A 27,615-nucleotide genomic window follows, 5' to 3' on the forward strand; every position below is an offset into this window, starting at 1 on the left:
AGGACAGAAGAACTCAGGACCTCCAGCCAATTGCAGAAGGGGAACAGCCTGCAGGGTGCTGGGAACGGACTCTGCAAAGACCCAGAGGTGGGAACAAAACCAGAAAAAACAGAAACAAGGGATGCAGATTGTGTGAGAGAGACAGACCTAGAGTCACGGGGAAGGCAAGGTCCATCCCAGATGGCTGCAGGGACAAACTGTATAAATATGCCTGTGACAAAGTGACAGCAGGAAGAGAGGGGGGGTTAAAGAGCTGAAAGGCTCTGGGTTAGAAACCAGAGCTGGTGAGATGGCTCAGCAGTTAAGAGCACTGACTGCTCTTCCAAAGGTCCTGAGTTCAAATCCCAACAACCACATGGTGGCTCACAAACGTGATGTGATGCCCTCTTCTGGGGTGTTTGAAGATAACTACAGCATATTACATATACTGTGATATACATTATTATAATAAATAAATAAATAAATAAATAAATAAATAAATAAATAAAAACTCCAAGTCCAGACATCAGCAGGCAGGTCCCTTCCCATGTTGCAAATGAGAGTCTACCTTCTGCTGGGTTCTGCTGTCTTCTCTCTGCCTTGACACCCCCCCCACCCCACACCCCACACCCCCACCCCTGCCACCTTCTGACCATTGACTTATCACAGGAAGAGTCCAGCTGCCTCAGGCTAGGGCACATCCTAATGACAGTCATTTAGCACAGTCCTGTTTCCTAATAAGCTTGGACCTTGAGGTCCTGAGAGTTACTTCCTCTTGAAGAAAGGCGGGTTAACATCCTAGCTCCTTGGTCCATTCTGGACCCGTGTAGATCAGTAACCCTGGACCCAGCAGATCCTACAGGAAGCAGAGATGCTAGGAGGTGGGTGGGCAGGGTGTCAGCCTAGCTGCTCTAAAATATACAACAGAGCCCCAGGGCTCCCAGGCGCAGGTGGTGCCTATGACACTTGCTTCGGCACAGCTCGGAACCCCCTTACTTTATTCCCCAACTAAAGTGACCACAGGAGACCAAGGATGCCTTTGACTCCTGTCAATCCCCAGGGCCTCGGCCGCTTCCAGTGAACAGAACCCAGCTGTGTGATGCCTGAGGCGGGTGGTGGGTTCTGACAGCCTCACCATCAAACTGTCTCCTAAAAGCATATTCTGTCCTGGAGTGCCCCAACTGTGTGCCCGTGCCCCCCCCAAACTGCATTTGGGTCAAGGGGGTCCTCACTAGCTTGGTGAGACCCAGATTAAAGTTTATTCACATCTGTTCTCTCTCTCTCTCTCTCTCTCTCTCTCTCTCTCTCTCTCTCTCACACACACACACACACACACACACACACACACACACACATACACACACACACACACCCTCTGTCAGCTGTGATTAGTACTTGAAGACACTGGGTTCTCAACACACAAACAGGAGCCCAATATTCAGACCAAGATGACTCTCTGTTCCACACTTGTACAGTTTGGTCTGGTTAAAACACACACACACTACACACACACACATGCACGCACGCATGCAGGCACTTGCACACATACAGATGCAGACACATATGTGGACACACATGCATACACATATACATGTGTGCACATACATGTATACTCATGTACCCACATGCATGAGTGCACACACATGCACACCCACACACACAGGTTCAAACACACATGCACCACACACACACACACAAACACACACATGCACACACACAAACACACAGGTATGTTGCAGAGCCATCACATCCTTGCCTTTGGCCTCCACTCTGGACTCCCCCTTGCTTCTGTCCTGGGCATCTCCCCCCACAGACAGTGCCAAGCCCAGCAGCTCCCATTTCTTAACCTTGTCCTGTGTACAGTCCTGACCAAGGACCTCACACTCATCACTCCGATGTCTCCTCTTAGAGCAACCTTGTACCTCAGCAGAGCAAGGAACAAAAACTCAGGATACCTGGGACTGGAAGACCTGGGTTCAAATTCTAACTCTGAGAGTCACGCTGTGTGATGCTAGGTCACTTATTCAACCTCTCTGTCCTTCTGCCGCCCTGTCTCTACAATGAAGACAGCTGTAACCCCACTTTGTAAGCTTTTCAGAGAATCAAGTGAGTTGATACTTATATTTAGACCACCACCAGGCATTTAATGGCAGCTTATAAATATAACCCCATTTTACAGATGGAAAAACTGAGGTCCAGAGAGGTTAACACAGGGCAGCACAGCAAAACAATAGATGAGAAGTGGAGTGGGGAGGGGTGTAGGGGCTCTGTTTCCTCAGGCCTGGCTCTGAGGTGCTCTGTGGCAGCCTGTTCCCAAATAGGAGGCCAGGATGCCTCAGCAGACCTAGGGAACCTGTGACCTGGCCCCAGTGTTCCCAGGCTGCCCAGAGGGTCAGAAATCACACCAGGAAACAGCAGAGCCATAAACAGATAACCTCAAAACCGCCCTGAGCTGAGGGAAGAGAGGAACTCGGCAGGGAGGAGAAATCGAAAGTGAATGAGGTAGCTCGGAGGGAGGTGACTCAGGCAGCACACCCCACTGTCAGCTCAGGAGCACCCCAAGAAGTCCTGGGGAGAAACGAAACTCTCAGCATGGACCTGTACCACACACCAGCCGGAGCTCTGGACAAGCTGGTGGCCCACAGCCTGCACCCAGCCCCTGAGTTCACAGCGGCTGTGCGGGGTGCTCTGGGGTCCCTGGACACCGCCCTCCGGGAGCAGGGAGCCCGAGGGTTGCAGAGACCAAGGGTGATAAGGATCGCCAAGGTGAGAGGGTGGGGCACCCCATGGTAGACACCTTCAGGGTCTTCTTGAGGGATGGGTCAGGTGTTGTTGTACCAGCCAGTCTGTGGGGAAACTGAGGCATCAAAAACCAAGTTACACTTCCAGGTAAACGCCCAGCCAGGGGCATCCTGGGTCACCTGATAGTTTCCTAGTCTCTCTTAAAGGTTCTCCCATTCACTCACTACTCAGACTCTAGACCTCCCACTGCCTGAGCCTCGCTGATCTGAGGCAGGGGCATCACACACTCACACCCACTGGGGTCCAGTCTTTGAGAAAAAGAGCATGACCCGGTTAAAGCACACAAACTCCCTCAGCATCATGGCGCCTGAGGTGGGGATTACTGCCAGCCTTAGGAATGGGGAAACTGAGGCTGAGTGTGGCTGAGCTGCTGCTCTAAGCCACACTGTGTCACTTGGGCATTGTGCCAGGCTGGCCTAGAACCTTGGGCTGCTCACAGGGCTGGGAGAGACAAACCCTGGGCTGCCTTAATCCCGGGTAAACCTGCCGATGCAGGGGCATCATAGGGACATAGGAGGGGCACAGAGAGACTAGAGATTGTCCTGGGCAGGTCTCAGGTCACCTGCCAGTTCCTGTGACTGCATCTGAGCTGGAGATGCGGAAGGAGGCTTGGGGTCTGGGAGATGCAGAGTCTGCTTGTCTGTCTCGGGCCGGGAGCAGTTTAGGGCAGGTTGGCACTAGAGAGCCCAGAGGTCCTTGGGTGAGGTCAATGCGCAGTGAGTGACATAAACATCACCAGACCACTAGTTCAGACCTAACTTGGCCCCTGTCTACTGGAGTTATAGGTGTGGTCCACCAGAGGCTATAAAGTCTGCTTTCAACCACACAAAGAAGATGGGGTGGGGGTGGGGTGGAAGGAACAGGGTTCATGGGGCAAGACCTCTTTCAACTCCCCCACGGGATGGGTTTGAAAACCAGAATTGAGCTCAATATAGGATGGGCGGGAAAGAGCCTTACTGAGCCTCTGAGATGCCAGCTGGGACCCGCCCCCCACCTCTCCTCTGTTGTAGAGATTTTTAATCCCAACATAGGGTTTCTACCTCGCCTTTGGTCATTTAGTTCCCAGATAAAAGATACACACACCCTTTAGATTCACAATAAGCCTTAATCAGCACAAGCGCTGAGCATATATATCTACCCTCTATGCCACTAGAATCTACTTTTCTATCGATAACTGTCTTAGTCAGGGTTTCTATTCCTGCACAAACATCATGACCAAGAAGCAAGTTGGGGAGGAAAGGGTTTATTGAGCTTACACTTCCACATTGCAGTTCATTACTAAAGGAAATCAGGACTGGAATTCAAGCAGGTCAGGAAGCAGGAGCTGATGCAGAGGCCATGGAGGGATGTTCCTTACTGGCTTGCTTCCCCTGGCTTGCTTAGCCTGTTCTCTTATAAAACCCAAGAGCACCAGCCCATGGATGGTACCACCCACAAGGGGCCTTCCCCCCTTGATCACTAATTGAGAAAATGCCCCACAGCTGGATCTCATGGAGGCACTTCCCCAACTGAAGCTCCTTTCTCTGTGGTAACTCCAGCCTGTGTCAAGTTGACACACAAACCCAGCCAGGACAATAACCCTGAGTTGTTACTCTGAGCTGCTCTTAGCTCCAATTGGCCAGTCCTCAGGGCCAAGTTTTCTACGGCTCACCTAACGCATGGCAGCTTCTCCTGCTTCTCCTCCTCCAACCCCAAGCCCAGGAAACCTAAACCCCACCTAGGCCTCTTCTGCCCGGCTATTGGCTGCTGGCATCTTCATTCACCAACCAGAAATAACTTGGGCTCAGGGTCACACAAGTCTATGTGCAGACTCCAGGTCTTGGGCCCCACACTCATCACTGAGGTGGCCAGCAAGACCAAAACCTCAGCACTCCTCTTCTGGCTTCAGGGAGGAGAGATGCAAGCACCCCCCCCCCTCCCTGGTTTGCCATGTTTCCTTTGCAAGATGAGGGTATCGTAGTCCCTTTCTCCCTTCTTCCCAGCATCCTTAGGGAGGTGCTCGTGTGTGAGACCGGAAGCTGCCCAGTGGTCATTTCTCCTACCGCTTCCTATCTCTCCACACATACCCAGAGGATCGGCCGTGAAGGCCCTGGCGACATCGCTGGGGTAACAAGGGCCCCAGACTGTGTGCGCCTGTGCCTTATCTGACTCTTCATGTCCTATGATTGGGCTCACACGTGGGTATCTGCCACCAAATTTGGCCACACCCGGGGGGGAGGGGCTGTATGCTGAGAGCAGATAATGGATACAGGGCATAGGGCATGGGGCATGGAAGGCTCCTTCCAGAGTCCTTAGTGGAAGCTCTGAGACCCAAACACCGTCGGAAAGGTCTGGACACCAGGCCAGTCACAGCCTGTGTCTGTACTCGCTGACACAAAGGGCGTGAACATCCCGACCACACTTGGCTCTAAAGAGCTGAGGAGGGAGGCTGGAGGGATTGCTCAGTGGCTAAGGCCACACAAGCATGAGGACTGGAGGGCAAGTATCCAGAACCCACGTAGATGCCAGGTGGGCGTGGCAGCCTGTGGTCCAGGCCTCAGAAAGTGGACACAGTGCATCTTCAGATCAAGCTGGTCAGAGAAACCAACCTTACTGGAGAAGTCTGGGTGTGACCCAGGGATCCTGCCGCAGTGAGGGAGATGATTCCTGACATTAACCTTGGGCCTCCATATGCACACACGCAGACACACATGTGCACACACATTCAAGCACACACAGAAACATGCACACATATACACACTCACACTTGCACACAAATACACATGCACATATGCACACTCACACACATGCACGTGTGTGAACACACACACATATACACAAAGCACGCATACACATATGCACACAAACACATGCACCCCATGCACACATGTGCCCACATGTGCAAACATGCACACACATGAAAACCGAAAAGGGGGCTGGATAGATGGCTCAGGGATTCACACCTCTGGCTGCTTTTGTGGAGGACCTGAGTTCATTTCCCAGCACCTACATGGCAGCTCACAACTGTGTCTAATTTCAGTTCCAAGGGGAATCCAGGACCTTCTGGGCTCTGCAGACACGAGGCACACACATCCTACACATACATATATACAGGCAGAACACCCATACACGTGAAATAAAAATAAATAAGATATTTTAAAAATAGGGGAGGGTTGGCGGAACTGGAGTCCAGCATCAAGGGCAGGCGTTCATTTACAGATTAAAGTCTTTCTCCCAAGCTCAGGCCCGGCTGCCGTGAGCAGGACCTGGGTTCTGCCTGGTGTCAGGTGCCAATAGCTACATGGCGGCCCTTTCCCAGCCCTCATGGCCCAGCCAGTCCATCAGGACCCCCTGTGGGGAAGAGTACTGGAGTATGCAGTCCTCAGCTGTCAATCTTCTTCACAGGGAGGAGCCTATGGCCGCGGCACAGCTCTCAGGGGTGGCAGCGATGTCGAACTTGTCATCTTCCTCAACTGCTTCCGGAGCTTTGGGGACCAGAAGACCTGTCACTCGGAGACCCTGGGTGCCATGCGAATGTTGCTGGCATCCTGGGGCCGCAACCCTGGGCCTGGCCTGACTTTTGAGTTCTCTGAGCCAAAGGCGTCCGGGATCTTACAGTTTCGTCTGACATCGGCAGACCAAGAAAACTGGATGGATGTTAGCCTGGTGCCTGCCTTTGATGTCCTAGGTGAGGGGTCCCCGGCCTGGTTCAGGATCGGAGGCATCAACAGTAGGAGATAGATTGGCCGTTGCCTTCTGACCTTTTACCCACTTGCTGTGTGACCCTAGTCCTCTCTGGATCTTGGTTTCTTGCCTAAATATATCGATTTTAGACACCTAGGAGCCAGAAATACCTAGTTCCTCTGGCTCTGTTGTCCTGGGGCAGGTGTCTGGTTCTCACTGTGCCGCCCTAGTTTCCCTCCCTCTGCCCTTAAAGCAAAGGTTTTTGTGGTGACCCAGGCTGTTGAAAATGTTCCTTTGGAGCCTTTGTTAAGAATTTTGAATTCTCTAAGATGCTCCACCTATCATAGGTGACATTTATCCTGAAATAAGCTTCTGTTCCCATCTGGGAATGAGGACAAAGGTAGCAGCAGGCCATTGCCTGGACCTCTCTGTGACCAATTCCTGACCACAGCAGCCCGGCCCCTGACAACCCGTGCCTTAACTGGAAGCCCCTCTCTGTGTAGTCACCTTGAAATCCTACTCTTCCTCTCATCCCCCACATCCCTGTCTCCAAGCCCCCGCCCCGCCCCCAGCTCCAGAGAGGGGCCGAGTTCAGTGTCCACGGTGTCCTCCATGTCTTCCTAACCCGCTGCCCTTGATGCCCTCAGGACAGCCCCGCTCTGGTGTCAAGCCAACACCCAACGTGTACGCCTCCCTCCTCAGCAGCCGCTGCCAGGCCGGGGAGCACTCGGCCTGCTTCACAGAGCTCCGAAAGAACTTTGTGAACACTCGCTCAGTCAAGCTCAAGAACTTAATCCTACTGGTCAAACACTGGTACCGCCAGGTGAGGCCGCTTGGGCAGGTCCTGCCTGTAGCCTAAGACCATTTTATTTTTCTCTCTGGAAAGCACCAGCTGTGCTCTTTGTCTATGGTTTTCTCCTGTGAGCTGACTTCTTGTTGATTTATGGGTGCCCTTTACATACTATGGATGTTGATCTTTATTTACTTACAATAGTGAGGATGTAGTCTCCCAGTCTGTGTGTTATACCCCTGCTGTCTTTGAGAGCCATTTCTCACTGAGAATACTTAGATTTCAGTGTTAGCAGGTATAATCATTTCTTTTCTGAACGGTTTATTCTGTGGAATCTTAAGATGTCTTTCCCTAAATGAATCTCCCATGAATCCTTGCAAAAGGCTTTCCTGTTGGTTTTGAAGTAATGAGTTCAGAGCCTTCCCAGCTTCGGAATGACTTCCTGATCTGTCCATACTTGTTTAGCAACTCTGATGGAAAGGTGGATTGTGGGGTGCTCTGCCTGGAAATCCTCTGCCTGGAAATCCTCTCCCCTCAAATCCTGGGCCACATATCTTGGCTCCAGTTAACCTCTTGTTGTAGGCAAGTCTGAGAATGAGAAGATTCTGGGTTCTAATTCAGAACTTCATTTGCTGTTTAGCCTTGGGCAAATTCCCAGACCCCTCTGGGCCTCTGCTTCTGCCACTTGCCCATTAAGGAACTGACAAGTCTTGGGTTCCTCGCACATAAGGCAGAGTCTCTATGGGCAAACGCATGGCTCTGGACCCTAACTTGGGAGCAGGAAGAGAAGAGGGAAGATTGGGCATTTGACGCCAGTGTGGGCCACATAGCACATAACTCTCTTAAAACAAACAAACCCTGAGAGCCAGCTGCGATGGCTCACTCCTGTAATCCCCGCTCTCAGAGGAGGAGGAGGAGGAAGATCTTGAGCACAAGATCACCTGGGACTGCATAGTGAACCTCAGCACAACCTGGGCTGCATGGGACCCTCTTTCATAAAGAAGAGAAGATGGAAGGGATGAGAACATCAGAGCAAACTATGGAGCCGGGCATCCTGGGTTCTAGAACATTCTTCCGATACCTGGTGGTGGGTGCCCGTGTGCCCAGACTTACATGTCATGCACCCAGAGATGAGGGCAGGGCTGCTGGGCGCCTCTACCTGGACGAGTCACTTCTGAAGAGCTGGCCTGTCTCCTTTAGGAGGATGGGCCCTTCATTTCCTAGTGTGTGGGGTCCCAAGGACACCATATAGACTCCGAAGTCATGTGTCCATCGGAGGGCACACAGGCCCAGAGGAATGGGTGAAGCACGACCACCCAGTCTACCCTGCACCATGGGAAAGAGCGTAGCTCCTTGGTGCCCTTTCTCCTGGATACCGAGTGTCTCATCTTCTCCAATCTCACTGAGCCCCAGACCCACCAACATCAGTCTCCCTGCTGGCCCCTCTCTGGCCACCTTCCTGTTCCCTCATGTTGGTCTGAAACCCCACAGTAGGTAGATGAGAAAGACTGGGGGGAGGGGTGGTGTGCTGGATCCAGGAGTTGACTGAGATAGCAATGCACCGCCCCAGGTTCAGACTGTGGTGCGCTATGAACCCCAGCTCTGTCCCCCCCCCCCACTGAGCCAAGCCTTCCCTGTGGTTCACAGGTGCAGACACAGACCGTGAGGGCCACGCTGCCCCCCAGCTACGCCCTGGAGCTGCTTACCATCTTTGCCTGGGAGCAGGGCTGTGGGAAAGACGCCTTCAGCCTGGCCCAAGGGCTCCGGACCGTCCTGGCCTTGATCCAACGCAACAAGCACCTCTGCATTTTCTGGACGGAAAACTACGGCTTCGAGGACCCTGTGGTGGGGGAGTTCTTGCAAAGGCAGCTCAAGAGACCCAGGTATCCCTCGGCCCCCACGATCTGCAATCCTGTCCTGGACACTAAGGGAATGAATTGGCCCTAGTTGATTAAACACTTGGGGGAGTTTAGGAACAGAACCAGACCTGGGGCTCATGTTGTCATGCCTGTTTAATCGGCATGTGACAGTCATACCTTGATGACAGTTTACGTCTGTGAAGCCACCACTCAGGCCACGGAACATGTCCAGTATGCCAGCGCCACCCCCCCCCCATCCCAGGCAGCAGCACCCCAGAGGTAACATCATTGGAGTGTTGCCTGGTCTTTAGCCCTAGTGGAGAGAATCTGGCAGCACGCCCCGCTGGGTCTGGTTCTCCATCCTCCTCATTACGTCTCTGTGATCCATCTGTACGGTTGTAGCTCCCTCTTTCATCACTGATGGGAAGTGTTTGTGTGCATTTGTCATGCTAGGAGTTCCATTCTGCTCCTTGGGGAGCCGGGGGCGGGGGTTTGGAGCTTGTTTGGGAGAGGAATCTTGAACAGAGCTATTAGAGAGAGACGTCACGTGTGCATCGGTTATATATGAACCAGAGGAATGAATGCGTAGACCTAGAGCGCAGTGTGAATTAGAGTCCCTGGGATGGGCACTCTGCTCTCTCTCTCTCATGTACCTCTGCTTCGCAGCTGGATGCCTCAGTTTTGTTTTAGGTTCTTTGTTTTTTGGTTTTGGTTTTTGTTGTTTTTTTTTTTTTCCTCTTGCTATGAGGAAAGACCATGATCAAGTCAACTTATAAAGCAAATTTAATTGGGTCTCACAGTTCCAGAGGGCGGAACCCTCGTGGCAGGGAGCATGGCAGCAGCAGCAGGCATGGTGCTGGAGCAGTAACCCAGAGCTCACATCCGATCTACAGTCAGGACCGGGCTGCGGGGCTGGGGGGGGGGGGGGGGAGAGGAAGGGGAGGAGGAGCAGAGGCCAGGATGGGAGAGTCTTTTGAGACCTTGAAGCTCACCCAGGAGCCCCTCCTCCAACAAGCCCGCTAATCCTTTCCAAATAGTCCCACCTCCTAATCCTTTCCAAATAGTTCCACCAACTGTGAGCTAAATATTTAAATATGTGAGTCTATGGGGGGGGGGGCTGTTTTCATTCAGACCACCACACTGGAGTTGAGGAAGAGGCTCCAGCAAAGCAGGTGGTGCCATCTTGATGCAAATGAGGAACACCCCCCACCCCCCACCCCCTGAATCTGGGAGGGCAAAGCTGGGCTGAGGGTCAGATCTGCTCTAACTCTGACCCTTCAGACTGCCTGGGCTTTCTTGTCTCTGGAATTATAGGCCCGTGATCCTGGATCCGGCTGACCCGACGTGGGACGTGGGCAACGGGACAGCCTGGCGCTGGGATGTGCTGGCCAAGGAGGCTGAGTCCAGCTTTAGCCAGCAATGCTTCAAGCAGGCCTCAGGAGTCCTTGTGCAGCCTTGGGAGGGGCCGGTGAGTGAGGGACACCAGGGGTCACAGGCTTTGTGCTGACATGCCAAGGGTTGTGGGGGTACAGCAGCCCAGGGCTGCCCGTGGTGTCCTCCGCTGTCTGGATGTCTATCCACCTAGAATTGCTCACAGCTATCTCCCCAGCAGAGCACTTGGCCTGCTCTACACCAAGGTCCATATCTCCCATGACTCCTTCCCCCTACCCAAGCCTCAGACACCTCAGCTGTGGCCAAACAGGCTGGGAGAAAGGCTAAGTGGTGAGAGACACTTCTGCTCTGGCTGATAAGACTTGGTCACTACCTTCTAGGGCCTTCCACGTGCTGGGATCTTGGATTTGGGCCACCCAATCCATCAAGGGCCTAATCAGGCCCTTGAAGACAACAAAGGCCACCTTGCTGTTCGGCCAAAGGAGAGCAGCCTAAAACCTTCAAGTTCAGCTCCAGGACTCCCAGAAGCTGCCACCAAGATCCCTGCTATGCCAAACCCAAGAGTCAGTAAAACCCCCAAGAGCCTCAAGGAAGCAGCGCACCCTAAGACTGTCAATGAATCAGCGTTGTATAATATCTCAAGTCTCATTCAGATCACCCAGAGCATAGCATCCTCAGACACACCTCCTGGCCCCTCTCGCATTTCCACCACTGGGGCAGGGACAGGCCCAGATCTGTCACAGATCCCCAGCAAGGACCTAGACTCCTTCATCCAGGACCACCTTAGGCCAAGTCCCCAGTTCCAGGAACAGGTGAGGCGGGCCATCGACGCCATTCTATCCTGCCTCCGGGAGAAGAGTGTCTACAAAGTCTTGAGGGTCAGCAAGGTAAGTCCTAAGGTGACAGTGCCATTGGGACATCCCTAGGGAACCACAGCGGTCAGGGAGGGTCCTCCACAGAGCCCAGGCTGGCCTGGGGAACTGGAAGTGTGGCTTGCTGGCTGGGTATAGACAAACAGATGCTCCTTGGGTCAAAATGGAGTCACATCCGACTTTAAGCTGGAAATAGTGTAAATCAAAGCTATGTTTGCAACATCTGACAACTCCCATATGTCTATGTCACGGCTAGCCTGACTTGCTTTCTCGTGTTCCCATGTTTACAGGAGCCTATGCTGGGCACGTTTGTAGGGTTGTGGGTTCGCTCCACTACAGGGCTCGGCCACTTGGGGAGGCAGGACGTGGGAAGTTGACCCTGCTTATTCCCTGCTGTCTCCAGGTGGGCGCTGGGCCGTAGAGAAGTCCCCGGGACACCACTTCAGGGGTGGGGGAGCGCAGTTTAAGTACAGGGCATCTGGAGCCAGCTCAGGGGTCCCCAGGCCTGCAGAGAGGCCAGAGCTGTCTGGATTCAGGCTCTTGGACACCCAGGCACCGCTGGGAGCTGTGGAAGAGCTGAGAACGGAGTCGAGCCCCCCTCCCCCCACCCTTCACCCCCGGGCTGGATCTGGCCTGGGATGGGGGTGGGGGGCTTGGAGGAGGGGAAAGGGTAGCTCTGGCTGGTCCGGACCAGAAAGTTGTTGGCTTGATGGCAGCAGTGGTTTGGGCTTGGCGGCCGTGGCTGCTGCTGCTGCTGCTGCTGCTGCTGCTTCTTCTTCTTCTTCTTCTTCTTCTTCTTCTTCTTCTTCTTCTTCTTCTTCTTCTTCTTCTTCTTCTCTTCTTCTCCTCATGATCCTCCTCCTCCTCTTCTTCTTCCTCCTCTTCCTCCTCCTCTTCTTCTTCTTTTACTTCATCGTCCTCTTCTTCTATATTCTGAACTTTCGGAGGAAGGATAGGGTCTGACAAGTAGCCCAGGCTAGCCAGGAACTCACTATATATGTAGCCCAGGCTAGCCTCAAGTTCCAGGCCCTCCTCCTGCCTCACCATCACCAGAACTGGGTGGCAAGTACTGCCTACCACATCTGGCTTGTTCTGCTTTTAACAATGCAGGTTAGTTGTTCATTTGGTGTGATTTTGACTGATGCCTGCGCCTTGCCATCCCAGGCAATTGCTCTATCACCGAGAGACACACCCTCCCCGTGCCCCGCCCCCCAGGGAGGTGTTTGGGATTTTGCTATTTAAAATCCCTGTTAAAACAAGTGGATCACGCCCCTCTTGAGCTCGAAATCTCTCGCGTTTCTCCTGAGGGGTGTGGGGCCAGTCCTGGCTGCATCTCACCCTTTCTGGCCCACACTGACCTGTCCCCCAGCTCCAGGCTCACAGAAGGCTTGTAGTCAGGTCTTCTTTCCTGGAAAATGGTCTCCCTCCTGCCTCCATCCTCAGTTCTCTCACTTCTCCCTCTGCTAAGGCCTGTCCAATGCCTACCCACAGTGTTGTTTTTTTAAGTTAGTCTCACCAAGCCTGGGGGCACACGCTCTTCATCCCAGCACTTGAAGGGCAGAGGCAGGGGGGTCTTGAGTTCAAGGTCAGCCTGGACTATATAAATGGAGACCTCCTTCCCTCCCTCCCTCCCTCTCTCTCTCTCCCTCCCTCCCTCTCTCACACACACACACACACACACACACATACTCATTTACTCACATGCATGCACACACACACACTCACATGCATGCACACACACACTCACATGCATGCACACACACACACACACACGCATGCACACACACTCATTCACTCACATGCATACACACACTCACATGCATGCACACACACACTCGCACGCATACACACACACACACACACACACACACATGAGCCAGTGTATCCAGTGTCCTTCCTGCCCTAGCAGGTACAAGTAAATCCCCAAACCAGGGACTTTCTGTTTACCAACCGTAGTGAATTAAATTCTTGAGTGAACGGGTCGGGGAGCTGAGTGGTGGACCAGGCCAGGCCAGCAGAACACACACGGGCTCACTGGTCTCCAGGATGTGGACAACCACCTCCTGCTGCTTAGGTGCACTCAGGGGGGACAGTACGGGTCACCGCCTCAACCCCTCCTGAGTGAGCAGCCATCACTGGTCTGACACAGTGGACCTGGAGGCAGGCTCCACAGACACGACTCAGCTCTTAAGGATCTCGAGGGTCGGACCCAGGGACTCTCCTGAGATTCAGACCCAACATCAGAAAAAGTCACATCCCTGGCCACCAAAGGGACAGTGGCACAACTTCCAGGGTCCTGGAGGGTTGGGTTGGGATTCCTCGAGAGTCCAAGGTCAGAGTCTCGCTTCCTCCCCATCACAGGGCGGCTCTTTCGGCCGTGGCACGGACCTCAGGGGCGGCTGCGATGTGGAGCTTGTCATCTTTTATAAAACCCTCGTGGACTTCAAGGGCCAGAAGTCCCACCAGGCAGACATCCTGTGTGACATGCAGGCCCAGCTGCGGCGCTGGTGTCAGAACCCGGTGCCTGGACTGAGCCTCCAGTTTGTTGAAAAGAAGCCCAACGCTCTGCAACTCCAGCTGGTGTCCGCTGACCTCAGCAGCCGGGCAGACCTCAGCATGCTGCCCGCTTTTGATGCTGTGGGTAAGACAGTTGTGGGACCTCAGGGAACCAGGAGCCATTGAAGGGGGGAAGGGGGGAGGGGGCATCTGTCATACTCCTTGGGATTCACCAAGCACTGAAAACCGCCCCCTGGCAGATGTTAAAGCAATCATCAAACATTTACCCTGAGAGATCTTAAAGCAATCATCAAACATTTCCCAGCACCAGCCCCCAGTGCTGCTGTTTGAATGTCGCCTCCCTGTTTTCTCTCTTCCCTATCCTTGGGTCACCTGCCCCAGCTCCACTATTCTCTTGATTTCCCCACTCATTTTAAACGTGGTCTTGATATGCAATCTGAGTGCTATCCCCCTGCCTCAGCCCTTCAAGTCTTCCAGGATCATAGATGTGTGAGTCTAGGTCCAGTTTCAAATTGTTGGGGTTTTTCCCCCCTTTTTTTCTTAATTTTTGTTTTATGTGTGCTTACCTATAATGCTACATGCATGCAGTACCTACAGGAGACACAAGGTGGCGCCAGATCCCCAGTAATGAAGTCACACAATGTTGTGTGCCCGCCCTGTAAGTGTCAAGAATGGAACCCAAGTACTCTGTAAGAACAAGTGTTTTTAACCACTGAGCTATCGCTCCAGCCCCCAGTTTCAAGTTATTAAAGTGTTAAATCTCCCATCCTTGAGATACCTTCTCTGTCGTGCTAGTGCACTTCCAAGTTTGTGACTTGTTACCAGGAGCTCCACCGACTAACAGGATCCACTGAGCCATTGCTCCAGCCTCATGAGCCCCTTTTACTCTGAGAAAACTGAGGCCCAGAAGCCTGTCTCACCCCAGAGCTCATGGCAGAGTCAGGGTGGGGGCTGAGGCAGGGGAAGTATGAACCAGATGCTCTATAGCTTCAATCCCAGCACTCGAAAGGCTGAAGCAGGAGGACTACAGCGAGTTCCAAGCCAGCCTGGGCTACATATTACAGTGATGCTAACACAGATTGCTAATGTGGCTGGCGGCAGTGTGGAGTCATTAATGCTGAGCTTAATCAGTGTGTGGGAGAATGGGTGTCACACGTGTTCTGTGCTTCTGCAGGGCCACTGAAGTCTGACTCCAAACCTCAGTCCCAAGTGTACGCCTCCCTCCTCAGCAGCCACTGCCAGGCAGGGGAGCACGCAGCCTGCTTCGCTGAGCTCCGAAGGAACTTCATAAATACTCGCCCTCCCAAACTTAAGAGCCTGATGCTACTGGTCAAACAATGGTACCGCCAGGTGGGCACCCTCCCCCTCCCCCTTCCCAGGAAGCCACCTCCATCACAGTCTTCACCCCCAAGAGCCTAGGATGATCCACCATCACCACCTCTTTTCAAGTTGTACTCCATCATGAGCGGCTTCTAGACCCTCCTTCCTTGCAAGCCCTCCTCTGAGGGCCAGCTCACATGCATGCCCTTAACAAAAGCAAAAAACAGCTCTCTCCTTAAAGGGGTAAGAGTTAGTCTAACATGGGCCGGAATACAAGCCATCAGAGGTAAAGTTGCCAAATTCCACGTTCCGTGGGGACAGTTTCATGACACTTCATGGTCACAGAATAAAGAAAGCCCAAGCCAGGGGCGGTGGTGAGTCCCTTTAACCCCAGCACTGAGGAGGCAGGGGCAGGTGAATCTCTGTGAGTTCCAGGACAGCCAGGGCTACATAGAGAGACCCTGTCTCAAAAACACTACAAAAAAAAAAAAAGAAAAAAGAAAAAAATGAAAAAAGAAAGAAAGAAACAAGGAAGGAAGGAAGGAAGGAAGAAAGGAAGGAAGGAAGAAAAGTCTTAAATCAAAACAGTTCTCATACAATGGTGGATAACAGCAAAGAGGACAGCCCTGCTGTAGCCTCACCTGCTACTGATAACCATGTCAGCCTTTGGTTGGTGGAAATTAGCTGTTAAATCAACACATCCCAAATGGCTTCCATAAACAGTCACTGTCAGGAGCCATGCAAGGGAGGCTGTGGCAAGCAAGTGAACTTCCTGGAGACTGGCGGCTGAGGTGGGTGAGCTCTGAAGAGGCGTGGCCCTCAGGGACTCCATCCCAGGACTGCTTCTCGCTGCTCTGCCTTTCCCTGCTGCTGCTACAGCCCTCATGGTATCTAGCGTAGTCTGTGGTTTCCTGGGTTTCTAACCCACTCTGTTGGGCAGATTTCCTGCAGAATCAATAGAAAGACGTACTTTCTTGTATTGATGCCATTTAGGTGAATTCATGATTTTCTTGAATTACTGATTTGGCTTAAGTAACTTTAGGAAGCTAGAATAATTGATGGAAAGTCTAAAGAGGTGGTTTTAGTTGTTTTGCCAGGAAGATATAATGAAGTTAGGCTAAAGAATAGAATGTGCCCCCCCTCTTCCTAAAGTAATACATTTGAATGATAAAGAGTTCATTAAGCTTTCAAGCAATACAAGCAAGTAAATTGCACTAGGAAGAGAAAAAGGCTTGAGAGAGATCTTTGATCAACGAAAAACATTCATTCTAGGTCAGGTCCAAGGACGAGGCCACAGGTGTGCACCATGACAGAGCAAGGCCGCAGATATATAAAACTGTTGCTTTGAACTTATAATGGGCTCATAGAATAAGTCACAGATAAAACAACCGCTTTGAATTTATTATCAACATTTTCCTGTAACTCTCTCCTGTGCAACATTTTCTTTATCTGTGAGGTAATTTTTTTTCTTACATAGAGAACTTTTGTCTTGAAAGCCTATTAAAAGCTAAAAGCAAAAATAAAGGTTGTTAGAGCCTGCTTGGTAGAGCTTCCCTCTACCCGCTAACTGAAAATATGTGTGTATATATGTGTATTTTATGTATGTATATATATATATATGTGCATATGTGAAATTGTTGGAACTCGATTATTAGAGCCTGCTTTTCTTCTTTGTGTGTGTGTGTGTGTGTGCATGCGCATACACACATAATTTTTCTCTCCTTTTCTTTCTTGCCAGCCCCTTAAAGAGTTAAGAGTTCAGAGTCTCTCGATGGTCACAGAGAAAAGCAGGTCCAAACAACTAAGTTTCTCTTTACAATCCCTTGCTGCCATCAGCAGGAGTCGATTCCTAAAAATCATCAACCTTGGCCCCAGAATAGTAAGAGAGAGTTCATTGCCAGAAGTCATCAGCTCCAGTCCCAGAAGAGCAGAAGACAACCAAATTGCCAGGAGCTACCAGATTTTGGTCCACTGACTCTACATCCTACCTCAGTTTACCCCTGGTGTCAAAGCTAGTTTTTGACAAGTCGCAAGGATGCTTAGTTAAACCCACAGCTGGGCAATGAACAGTCATCAAGGGCGCTAAAAGTAAACCCAGGTTGTAATCTGCAGCATTCCAGCCTCCTCATGATCTCTGACATTCAGATTGGTCCGTCAGCCCTGAAGGCGGGTCTTAGTTCTGATTGGTCCAGCAGCCCTGAAGGCGGGCCTTGGTTCACCATCGCTGTGTATTCTACAAACATCTGCATGCACCAATGTTTGGCACCTGCTGGATGGTGCTGGGATACCGTGTTAGACACACTGCAGCCCCCGTTCCTATATAGCTCCTCAGACTCCTTGAAGAAAATACCCCCCCAAATCTGACCTCCCTGTTTCACAGTCTGATCTGGAACAAGTCACAACCCTCTTCCACATCCTCCAGACCTCAGTCTCCCCATCTGTAAAGCACAAAGCATTGCCCAGCAGTCGCTGTAATCCAGATCCTTTGAGGCTCTCATTTACAGACCCCACCACCACCACCTCCTAAGTCCCAAGGGCTAGCCTAGCTCCCAATGTGGAATAGGTGTCCACACTGACTGATCTCTGGTTGGGCTACAGGTTGTCACTCGGTACAGAGGAGAGGCAGCAGGCAGCACCCTGCCCCCAGCCTATGCCCTGGAGCTCCTGACCATCTTTGCCTGGGAACAAGGCTGTGGAAAGGAAAAGTTCAGCATGGCTGAAGGCCTGCGGACCATCCTGAGGCTGGTCCAGCAGCACCAGACACTCTGTATCTACTGGACGGTCAACTACAGTGTGCAGGACCCAGTCATCAGAGCACACCTTCTCGGACAGCTTCGGAAAGCCAGGTGCGGTGCGTGCTCCCCAGTGACCACCTTGGCCCCCTCTGCCTACTCTCTCCTGGAGTCCGTGTACCGAGGAGGAGGCCATGGTAGCTTTGGGTCACCCATCCCCCACCCCCTTTCTGCTTGCCTCTGGATTCTGATGAGAAAGCATGAACGTGGGTGCCCAGAGGACCCCAGAGCCTATTTGATTAGCACAACTAAACTCCATTCGAGTTAAGGGCCCCAAGCACTGACTTAGGCTCCATTCCTTCTGGCCTCTGAACTCCATTCTGGCCCCTCCTGGCTGCTCGTAACTGACAGTCCTTCCTGCCTCCCTCTGCTCTGTCCCCAGGCCTCTAGTCCTGGACCCTGCAGATCCTACCTGGAACGTGGGGCAGGGCAGCTGGAAGCTGTTAGCTCAGGAGGCGGCTGCCCTGGAGTCGCGAGTCTGCCTTCAAAGTGGGGATGGGACTCTGGTGCCTCGCTGGGATGTGATGGTAAGAGACGGGGCCCTGGGGCCACCGAGATGAGCCAGAGGGTGAAGTGCTCACTTACAAGCCTGACAACCTGAGTTCAGTTCCCGGAACACACACAAAGGGGGGAGGGGAGAACTGGTCCCACAGAGTTGTCTTCTGACCTCCACAGATGATCTGTATGTGTGTGCACATGCACACACACACACACACACACATCACATACATGGGTGCGCACGCGCGTGTGCGCACACACACACACACACACACACACACACCATATGCCACATAATAAATGGTATATTTCTAAATTTTCAAGGAGAAGTAACACTGGGGTGGAGAGCACATTGCCACCTCTCCAGTGGCTAAGAGGGCAGATGGTGACAGCTGCCACTCCCCTGGAGAGCTGACGTCTGTAAGAGGTCATATCCCAGTGCTCAAGTAACACCTGGAAATAATAAACTCCCTTTATCTTGGGGTGCAGTCTCCAGTCCCAAGCTCCCTGAGCCCAAAGCCCGTGCCTGGCTGAACCCTGGGTTCCACACCCCGTTCCCCGTCTCCTGCGTCCCTGATCTAATTTGCTTTCTGCTGCTGTGATAAACACCACCACCAGAAGCAAACCGTTGGTCCGCCTTACACTCCCACCTCACAACCCATCACCGAAGGAAAACAAGGCAGGAACCTGTAGGCAGGGTGTGGAAGCAGAGGCAGCTTACTGGCTTGTTCCTCACCTCAGAGCACTGAGGACTGCTGCCTAGGGGATGGCACCGCCCATAGTAGGCGGGACCTTCCCCGCATCAATCATTAGTCAGGAAAGTGCGCCACAGGCTAGTCCACGAGTCAGTAAGATAGAGGCATTTTCCTCAGCGGAGGCTCACTCTTCTCAGATGATTTCCTAGCTCGCCGAGTTGACAAAGCCTGACTACTTAAAAACTAAACTACACAAAGCAACATACTTCCCATCTCTATGCAAGCCCCACCCCCCCGCCCCAGCCCACCCCCACCCGCATCCCCACCCCTTCACCCCCCTCCCCGTCAAATAGTCAGGCTCTGTATTTGGAGTAGAAAAGCCCAAGACATAGCCACCTGCGGCTCCCAAAGGCCTACTGTCTTACTTAATCAATTTCTGTGACTATAACAAAATACCTAAAGCCAGGCAACTTTATAGAGAAGGTGGCTCTGGCTCGAGGTTACGGCACTGGCATGAACTGGGCTGTGTTGAGGATGCTGTGATGGACGCTGTCACAGCTGGGGGAGTGTGTGTTGAGGGAACGCATTATGCTCCAGGGTGAGAGGCCACCAGGATACTGAGGAGCAGGCCAGCTCTTGTCACATTTTCCCGTCAGAAGACACTCAGTGTTCCCTGGGGACCACCTTAGGTCCCTCCTGAGGCACCTTCCACAAGACTCCATCTTTAAAGGTCCTCCCATCTCCACGGAGGACCCAGCATGCAATGCATGAATCTTTGAAAGACAAACCGTATCCGGACCACAGCCGATATGATGTTATTTTATTTAACACTGTAAGGTCTACTGGGATGGGGAGGAACAGCCACACCCATTTAAAGGTGGAGAAACTGAGGCTGCTTCAGGACATGCCAGCCAGTGAGGAAGGACAGGGGGTGTAGGACACGATGGGAGCATCAGCCTCTGTGGATGTTGAAGGACAACACTTGGATAGCCCCGGCATCCTGCTCCAGCCAGCCCCGCCTGTTCCTCCGCACAGCCAGCCCTCCTTCACCAGACCCCGGCTGAGGACCTGGACAAGTTCATCAGTGAGTTCCTCCAGCCCAACCGCCATTTCCTGTCCCAGGTGAAGAAAGCAGTGGACACCATATGTTCCTTCCTGAAAGAAAACTGCTTCCGGGACTCTCCCATCAAAGTGCTCAAGGTGGTCAAGGTGAGATCCAGAGAGCTGTGGGGGGAGGGGAGGGGAAGGGGCAAGGGGGCGTGGCTCCTGTGGGATGGGGCCACCTGGTGGTGGGCTCTAGTGATGTCCTTGGCCACAGCAAAGGAACGAGGCAGGGGACACAGCTGGAGGCCAGGGAGGGGATCCCTTTGCGGGCACGGCATGATACAGGGGCATCAATGGGGTACCAGCGATGGCGGGTCTCTCTAGTTCTGCTTTCCTCCTTCTTTCTGAACTAAAAATCACAAGAAATTTATCAACAACCCTAATGACAACAACCAAACTGTCTGATTTCCACAAATATGTGCAAAACTGCCTTGACTTTCTATGTCTCCCTCTGCGGCAGCCCTTAGGAGGGCTAAACCTCTGCAAAGGATGCACTTTTCTCAGAGGGAACGGATGTCACTCGGATGGTAGAGAGCTTACCTAGCATACAAGCATCCCTGGATTCTATTCCCAGCACTGCATGAACTGGGCATAGTGGAGCATGCCTGTAATACTCAAATTCCAGAGGTTAAGAGAGGAAGACCCCAGGGCGGGCTGGCCGGTTAGTAGAAGTTGGATTGATTGGTGAGCTCCAGGCTCAGTGAGAGACCCTGTCTCAAGAAGATGATGACGACGACAACAACGACAACGACGACGACGACGACGACAATAGAGATTGATGGAGATCAGAGTCACTCTCCAGCCTCCATGTGCGCGCGCGCGCGCGAACACACACACACACACACACACACACAGGTTGTAGAACATCAAAAGGCACCTCACAGCTCAAGCCACCATCTATGTCCTCCCCAGGGTGGGTCTTCTGCCAAAGGCACGGCTCTACAAGGGCGCTCCGATGCTGACCTGGTGGTGTTCCTCAGCTGCTTCCGCCGGTTCTCTGAGCAAGGCAGCCGTCGGGCAGAAATCATCTCGGAGATCCAGGCTCAGCTGGAGGCGTGTCAGCGGACGCACAGCTTCGATGTCAAGTTTGAGATCTCCCAGAGGAAGAACCCCCGAGTGCTCAGCTTCACGCTGTCGTCCCAGACGCTGCTGGACCAGAGCGTGGACTTTGACGTGCTGCCAGCCTTCGACGCTCTCGGTGAGGTCCCAGACTCGGGCAGGAGCAGAGGAAGAGCAGAGGCAGGGTGGTTTCCGGGCAGCCATAGGGAACTGTGTAACCAGGCCACACCCACTCACAACGCAGGCCACTCCCACTCACAACACAGACCACGCCCACTCACAACACCGGCCACGCCCACTCATGTCTCAGGCCAGGGAGGTGTGCGGACTACTCACTCTCTACTTTCCTGATCCGTGGGGCGGGGCGGGGCGGGGCGGGGCGGGGCGGACACAAAGATGCTGGCTGAGGGCCTGGAGACTTGTCTGGGGATTGCTTGGGAGCATGTAGCACTCTTGCAGAGGATTTGCCTAGCTACTGTTCTACTAGGGTGTAGAGACGCTGTGACTAAGGCAACGCTGATAAAAGAAAGCATATTATTGAGGGTTACTCCTTGTTATGGTGGGAAGCGTGATGGCAGAAGTAGGTGAGAGGTACGTATTGATCCCCAGGCAGAGAGGGAGAGGCGGGAGGGGGAAGAGAGGAAGGAGGAGGGGGAGAAAGAGAGAGAGGGGGGAGAAAGAGGGAGGCAGGGGAAGAGGAGGAGGAGAAAGGGAGTGGGAGGGAGAGGAGGAGGGGAGGGGAAGAGGGAGGGGGAAGAGAGGAAGGGGGAGAAGGAGGGGTAGAGAGGAAAGTGGAGGGGGAGAGAGGGAGAGAGAGAGAGAGAGAGAGAGAGAGACTGGGCTTAGTGTGGGAATTTAAAACCTTAAAGCCCATCCTGTTAGGGACACACATACAACAACAAGGCCACACCTCCAAATCCTTCCCAAACACCCCCACCATCTCGAGACTAAACATTTAAATACATGACCCTATTGTGGGGAGGGCATTCTTTTGTAAAATATTTATTTTATAAGTACTCTATGTACATGTACATCTGCCTGCCAGAAGAGGGCATCGGATCCCATTATAGATGGTTGTGAGTCACCATGGGGGGGGAGGGGGGCTGGGATTTGAATTCAGGATCTCCCGAAGAGCAGCCAGTGCTCTTAGCCACTGAACCATCTCTCCAGCCCCTTATTCAAACTACCACAGGACCTAAGTTCACTTGCCAGCACCCGCATCCTGGATGAGACAGGCAGGCATTTTGATGCTAGGGTTCTTCTCACACAAATTCATTTGCTCTGCTTCCGTTTAGGTCCTCGGAGCCTGTGTGATGATATCAGGCCCCTGCCCCAGCAGCTCTGTTACCCAAAGAAGAGGTTTTGTCTAATGCCTCACCAGAGCAGGCATCAGAGAGGGTTAAAGACACCACACCATAAGCCACAACTCTCCGTGAGGGACTGGTGGCTGGAAAGGATCCAGGAAGAAAGAGAATCTCCTCTCATGGGGGATCTCAGCTAGGCTGTGCCACACCCACGGCCCCGCCCAAACACCCGGTGATCGCCCAGTGGGTCTCAAATCACAAGGGACACTAAGGGTCTCTCAGACCAGCTTTCTAAGCTGACCCACCTGGGCTCCCTGGGAGACAGAGCGACTCTAGCCTTCTCTTCTTTCTCTACAGGCCAGCTGAGGTCTGGCTCTCGGCCTCATCCCCAGGTCTACGCAGACCTCATCCACAGCTACGGCAATGCAGGAGAGTTCTCGACCTGCTTCACGGAGCTGCAGCGAGACTTCATTAGCTCCCGTCCCACCAAACTCAAGAGCCTGATCCGGCTGGTGAAACACTGGTACCAACAGGTTAGTCACAGGGACGGGTCGGCTGTTCCTATTCCCTCCCCCAACTCTCACAGCTAGGCTGGGTCCCAGGTACTGTGCCCTGAGTAAATTCCCTTAGAGGAGACAGGGGTCTGTGCCACAAACATAGCCCATGAGATCAGTCACATTCCACCGGGGGGACCTTGGATTCCCTGTCTATGAAGTGGGGTCAAGCCTGGTCTAGTGCAGGTTTGTTATCTCAGCTACTTAGGAGGCTGAGGCAGAGAGATCAAAAAGTCAAGATCCGCCTGGGCTACAGAGAGAGTGGGTTCAAGGCTAGTCTGGACAACTTGGCAAAAACCTGTCTCAAAATAAGAAGTGGCAGGCTGGGGCGCAGATCCTTGGAGGGATGCTGGTAAAGCACTTGCCTAGAATGTATGAGGTTCTGAACTCTACCCCCAACCCACACACCCCTAAATAAAAAGTGGAGCTAAGGAATGGTGTCCGTGTGGGATGCCTAGCCAGTCACCTGGCACACACGCATGTTCCGTTAAGCGTTAGGGTATCCATCTGTCAAGTCTGGGGCAGGAGGGTGTCCCTCTTAACTAGTGTGAGGCATTAGGTGTTGTGTTGCCAATGTGGACTTACACATTTCCTGTCCTCCGCTTCCCCAGTGTAACAAGACGGTCAAGGGGAAAGGTTCCCTGCCCCCCCAGCACGGGCTGGAGCTCCTGACCGTGCACGCCTGGGAGCAAGGCAGCCAGAGCTCCCAGTTCAACATGGCGGAGGGCTTCCGCACGGTTCTGGAGCTGATTGGCCAGTACCATCGGCTGTGCGTCTATTGGACCAAAAACTACAGTGCAGAAGACAAGATCATCGGCGACTTCCTGAAGATGCAGCTTCAGAAGCCCAGGTTTGGTCAACCCCGGACTCCCTTACTTCAGACCCGTGGTGCCCACTTCTTCCTGCCTCCTAGAGGCAGAGGACAGAAGGACAGGGCTCGCTGTCTGGAGCCGGGTGGCTTCCCAGGGTGGTGCTTTTAGTGCTTTAGGAGATAGTTTCTGGGTCACCTGTGAAGGTGGGGGCCAGATGAAATAAATACAAAACGCCACATTCAGCTCACGTATGAACAAACAACAAATAGTGTGTTAGTCCGAATGGCTGGCTCTCATGCAAGATTTGGGACCTGCAAATGCTTTTTATATTTAATGTGAGAACCGGGATGTGACTCAGCTGGCAGAGGGTTGCCCAGGATGCAAGAAGCCCTGGGTTCCATCCCAGTCACCACGTAAACTGGGTGTGATGATGCATGACTGTGATGTGAACACTCGTGGGGAGGAGACAGGAGGATCGGGAGTTCAAAGTCATCCTCAGCTATAAAACAAGTTCAAGGCCAGCCTGGGCTATGTGAGACCCTGACCAGATATTTAAAAGTTGCAGATGCCACTAGGCAAATCTGTAATCACAATATTCAAGGGGCTGAGATAGAAGGGACGGAGAGATGGCTCAGCAGTTAAGAGCACTGGCTGCTCTTCCAGAGGTCCTGAGTTCAATTCCCAGCAACCACATGGTGGCTCCCAACCATCTGTTTGCTATTCCAGTTCCTGGGGACCCAATGTCGTCTTCTGGCTTCCATGGCACCAGGCCTGTATGTGCACAGACATACATGCAGACAAAGCACTCATACACATAAGAGAATCGGGGGGGGGGAGGGGGGAGAATCAGGAGGCTGAGGTAGGAGGCTTTCAAGTTCAAAACCATCCTGGGCTACATCGTAAAATTCTTGCCTCAAAACTTAAGTGTATTCACGAGTCCTGAGACACTCAGATGCAACTGGGCATCTAGTGTTTGCACTCATTAAATCTGGCAGCTTTACATTGGCAGCCTCCAGGTTATAGAAACACATTCTTCACCATCCTACCCACCTCTGAAATGGGCATGGAGCAAGATTGCCCCCTAAACTCATGTTACATGGACAGCTTGTGGGTAATAGCAGTGTATACTGAGAAATAGTCTGATGTATGATATACACTAGCTAGGTAATGGTGGCTGCCATGGAGGCTGGGAGGGAGGGTGGTAGGACCAGTGCTGCAATTGATTAGCAATGCCTGTTTCACCTGTAGAAGGGGGAAATCGCAGCACTGTGAGTAATTAGTAATGTCTGCCTGGGCACAGCATGAAAAAAGTGGCGCATGTGCAACTGCTTTTCCCTTTCCTTCCTTCCTTCCTTCCTTCCTTCCTTCCTTCCTTCCTTCCTTCCTTCCTTCCTTTCTTCCTAAGATTTTTAAAAGTTTTGTGTGCAGTGTTTTGCCTGCTTATGTATATGTGCCCTGTGTGTGCAGTGCCCATGGAGTCTGGGCAAGAGAACACCAAATCCCTGGAACTGGAATTACAGAAAGTTGTGGGCTACCCCCATGTGGGTGCTGGGAACTGAACCCAGGTCCTCTGGAAAAGCAGTCAGTGCTCCTTAGCACGGAGCAATCTCTCCAGTCCCCTCATCCCCACCCCTTCTGAATAGACGATATAGCCCGGACTCCTCCAAATTCATAATCCTCCTGCCTCTGCCACTACATCCCACTTCATATGTCCCTTCTTTTCTATCCCTACCCAAGAGTGTGCACCTGGGGCACTGAGGAGTCCTTGGGTACTGGCCCTGGCCCCTGTAGTGTTAGGTGAGAGTGAAGATCAGCCCAGCCAGTGTCACAGGGGGACACTGTGGGAATAAAACTGGCCCTGGGTACAATTGCAGGCCTGTCATCCTGGACCCAGCTGACCCGACAGGCAACCTGGGCCACAATGCCCGCTGGGACCTGCTTGCCATAGAGGCTGCAGCGTACACATCTGCCGTATGCTGCATGGACAGAGATGGCAAACCCATCAAGCCATGGCCTGTAAAGGTGAGGGGCACGTGAGGCAGACAGAAGCGTCGCAGACGTGGGCATGGGCAGACATGGTCCTCCCTGAGGGGCAAGAGCTAGCCATGGCCCCTGTGGTCCCTGTGCCTCCACTTCCTGTATGGTGAGTGGTCTCAGCTCTGCAGAAAAGCTAAAGTAACCAGCATGTCTCCCTCCCCACAGGCTGCTGTGTGAAGTCCAGAAAGATCAGTGGTCACACCGTCTCATGCTGATGTGATGAGTATCCCAGCGCAGCAAGGGATACTCAGAGTATCTGGCCAGATGTGTGTGTGTGTGTATTGTGTGTTCTGTATGTCTATATGTGTGTATCTGTGTGCTTATATGTTTGTGTCTATGCATGTATCTGTACATAAGTGTGTGTGTCTGGGTGTTCATGTGTCTGTATGTGTGTATCTGTGTGTTTTGTGTGCAGTGTGTCTATAGCTATAGGTGTATCTGTGTGTGTCTATGTGTGTGTCTATGGTGTGTATCTATGTATCTGTGGGTGTCTATATATGTGTCTGCATGTATGTAAATATGTGTATATGTGTGTTCATGTGTCTCTGTGTATCTCTGTGTATCTGTATGCTTATGTGTAGTATGTCTATATGTGTGTATATATATATATGTGTGTGTGTCTTTGTGTGTCTATATGTCTGTGTATGTATGTCTGTATGTATGTGCTCCCTCATACCATTTCCCTTCTACCCACTTGCCCACCCATGGCCCTCCCTTTCTTCCCACTGTTTACCTACCTAGTACGGCTTCATTGACCTGTACTGTGATCATCCTGGTGCCCCTGACTCCCATGCTAGACACCCTAGGAACCAGACATCTCTAAAACTGCCAGTCAGCTGGGCGGTGGTGGCGCACACCTGTAATCCCAGCACTCTGGGAGGCAGAGGCAGGCAGATTTCTGAGTTCGAGGCCAGCCTGGTCTACAGAGTGAGTTCCAGAACAGCCAGGACTACACAGAGAAACCCTGTCTTAAAAAAAAAAAAAAAGCAAATCCAAAAAAAAACCCTGCCAGTCTGCTGTTTATCTACCCTGGGCTCTGCCCCAATTCCCACCCCCCACCTCCACCCCCGCAAGCAGCGCCCCAGCCTTGCCAAGATGCCACACTCCCCCCTGGCATCTCTCTGCCCCTTGAGCCTGTGTGTACCCCTCTACCTGCAGAGACTCACCAACTGAGGCCCAACTATGTTCCCCAAGTAATGCAACCGTGGCCTTCAGGGGGCTGAGGCTGGGATGACTACAAAGTACCTGGCCCACGGCCACCGCAGTGAAATAAGCAAAACGCGTGGCAACTGGACCTTAGGGATGAAGAAGACCGAAGGGTCCCCTGGCCTTGCCCGCGGCTCCATCTGCTCCCTCAGGATGAAGCCCAGAAGGGCGGCTTTCCTGAGTCACTTGGTGAAAGTTGAGGCTTAGATAATGTCATGCTTAGGTCACCTACACCCCTGTAACCCCCACCACCACCTATGCTCTACAAATAACCCCAATAAACCCATCTGCTTGTCCACTGAAACTCAGGTGGAATCTTTTCCTTGCTCGGCATTGTGCCCTGTCCAAGATGGACAGACA

At 52.5% G+C, this 27,615-nt stretch overlaps 1 protein-coding gene across 1 annotated transcript; it reads left to right on the forward strand.

Annotated features, from left to right (window-relative positions):
* The first annotated feature begins 2,473 nt into the window (after positions 1–2,473).
* Positions 2,474–27,559, forward strand: Oas3 (2'-5'-oligoadenylate synthetase 3). The gene is made up of 16 exons (XM_052168891.1): positions 2,474–2,745; positions 6,166–6,448; positions 7,092–7,267; positions 8,882–9,117; positions 10,408–10,561; positions 10,866–11,372; positions 13,719–13,998; positions 15,049–15,224; positions 17,793–18,040; positions 18,369–18,513; positions 20,215–20,388; positions 21,196–21,481; positions 23,004–23,179; positions 23,812–24,050; positions 25,887–26,034; positions 26,215–27,559. The coding sequence occupies exons 1-16, from the start codon at positions 2,572–2,574 to the stop codon at positions 26,224–26,226; spliced, it is 3,414 nt and encodes a 1,137-aa protein (XP_052024851.1). The 5' UTR covers positions 2,474–2,571; the 3' UTR covers positions 26,227–27,559.
* Positions 27,560–27,615: the final 56 nt, after the last annotated feature.

Source organism: Apodemus sylvaticus, chromosome 22 (genome assembly GCF_947179515.1).
Source record: "Apodemus sylvaticus chromosome 22, mApoSyl1.1, whole genome shotgun sequence".
Lineage (NCBI taxonomy): Eukaryota > Metazoa > Chordata > Mammalia > Rodentia > Muridae > Apodemus > Apodemus sylvaticus.

Bases quoted from the DNA above. Each gene is read 5' to 3' on its own strand.
- Oas3 (XM_052168891.1), top strand. From the start codon at position 2,572: ATGGACCTGTACCACACACCAGCCGGAGCTCTGGACAAGCTGGTGGCC. The intron at 18,041-18,368 runs GTGCGGTGCGTG...CTCTGTCCCCAG, and splicing joins GGACAGCTTCGGAAAGCCAG to GCCTCTAGTCCTGGACCCTG. The intron at 18,514-20,214 runs GTAAGAGACGGG...TCCTCCGCACAG, and splicing joins TGCCTCGCTGGGATGTGATG to CCAGCCCTCCTTCACCAGAC.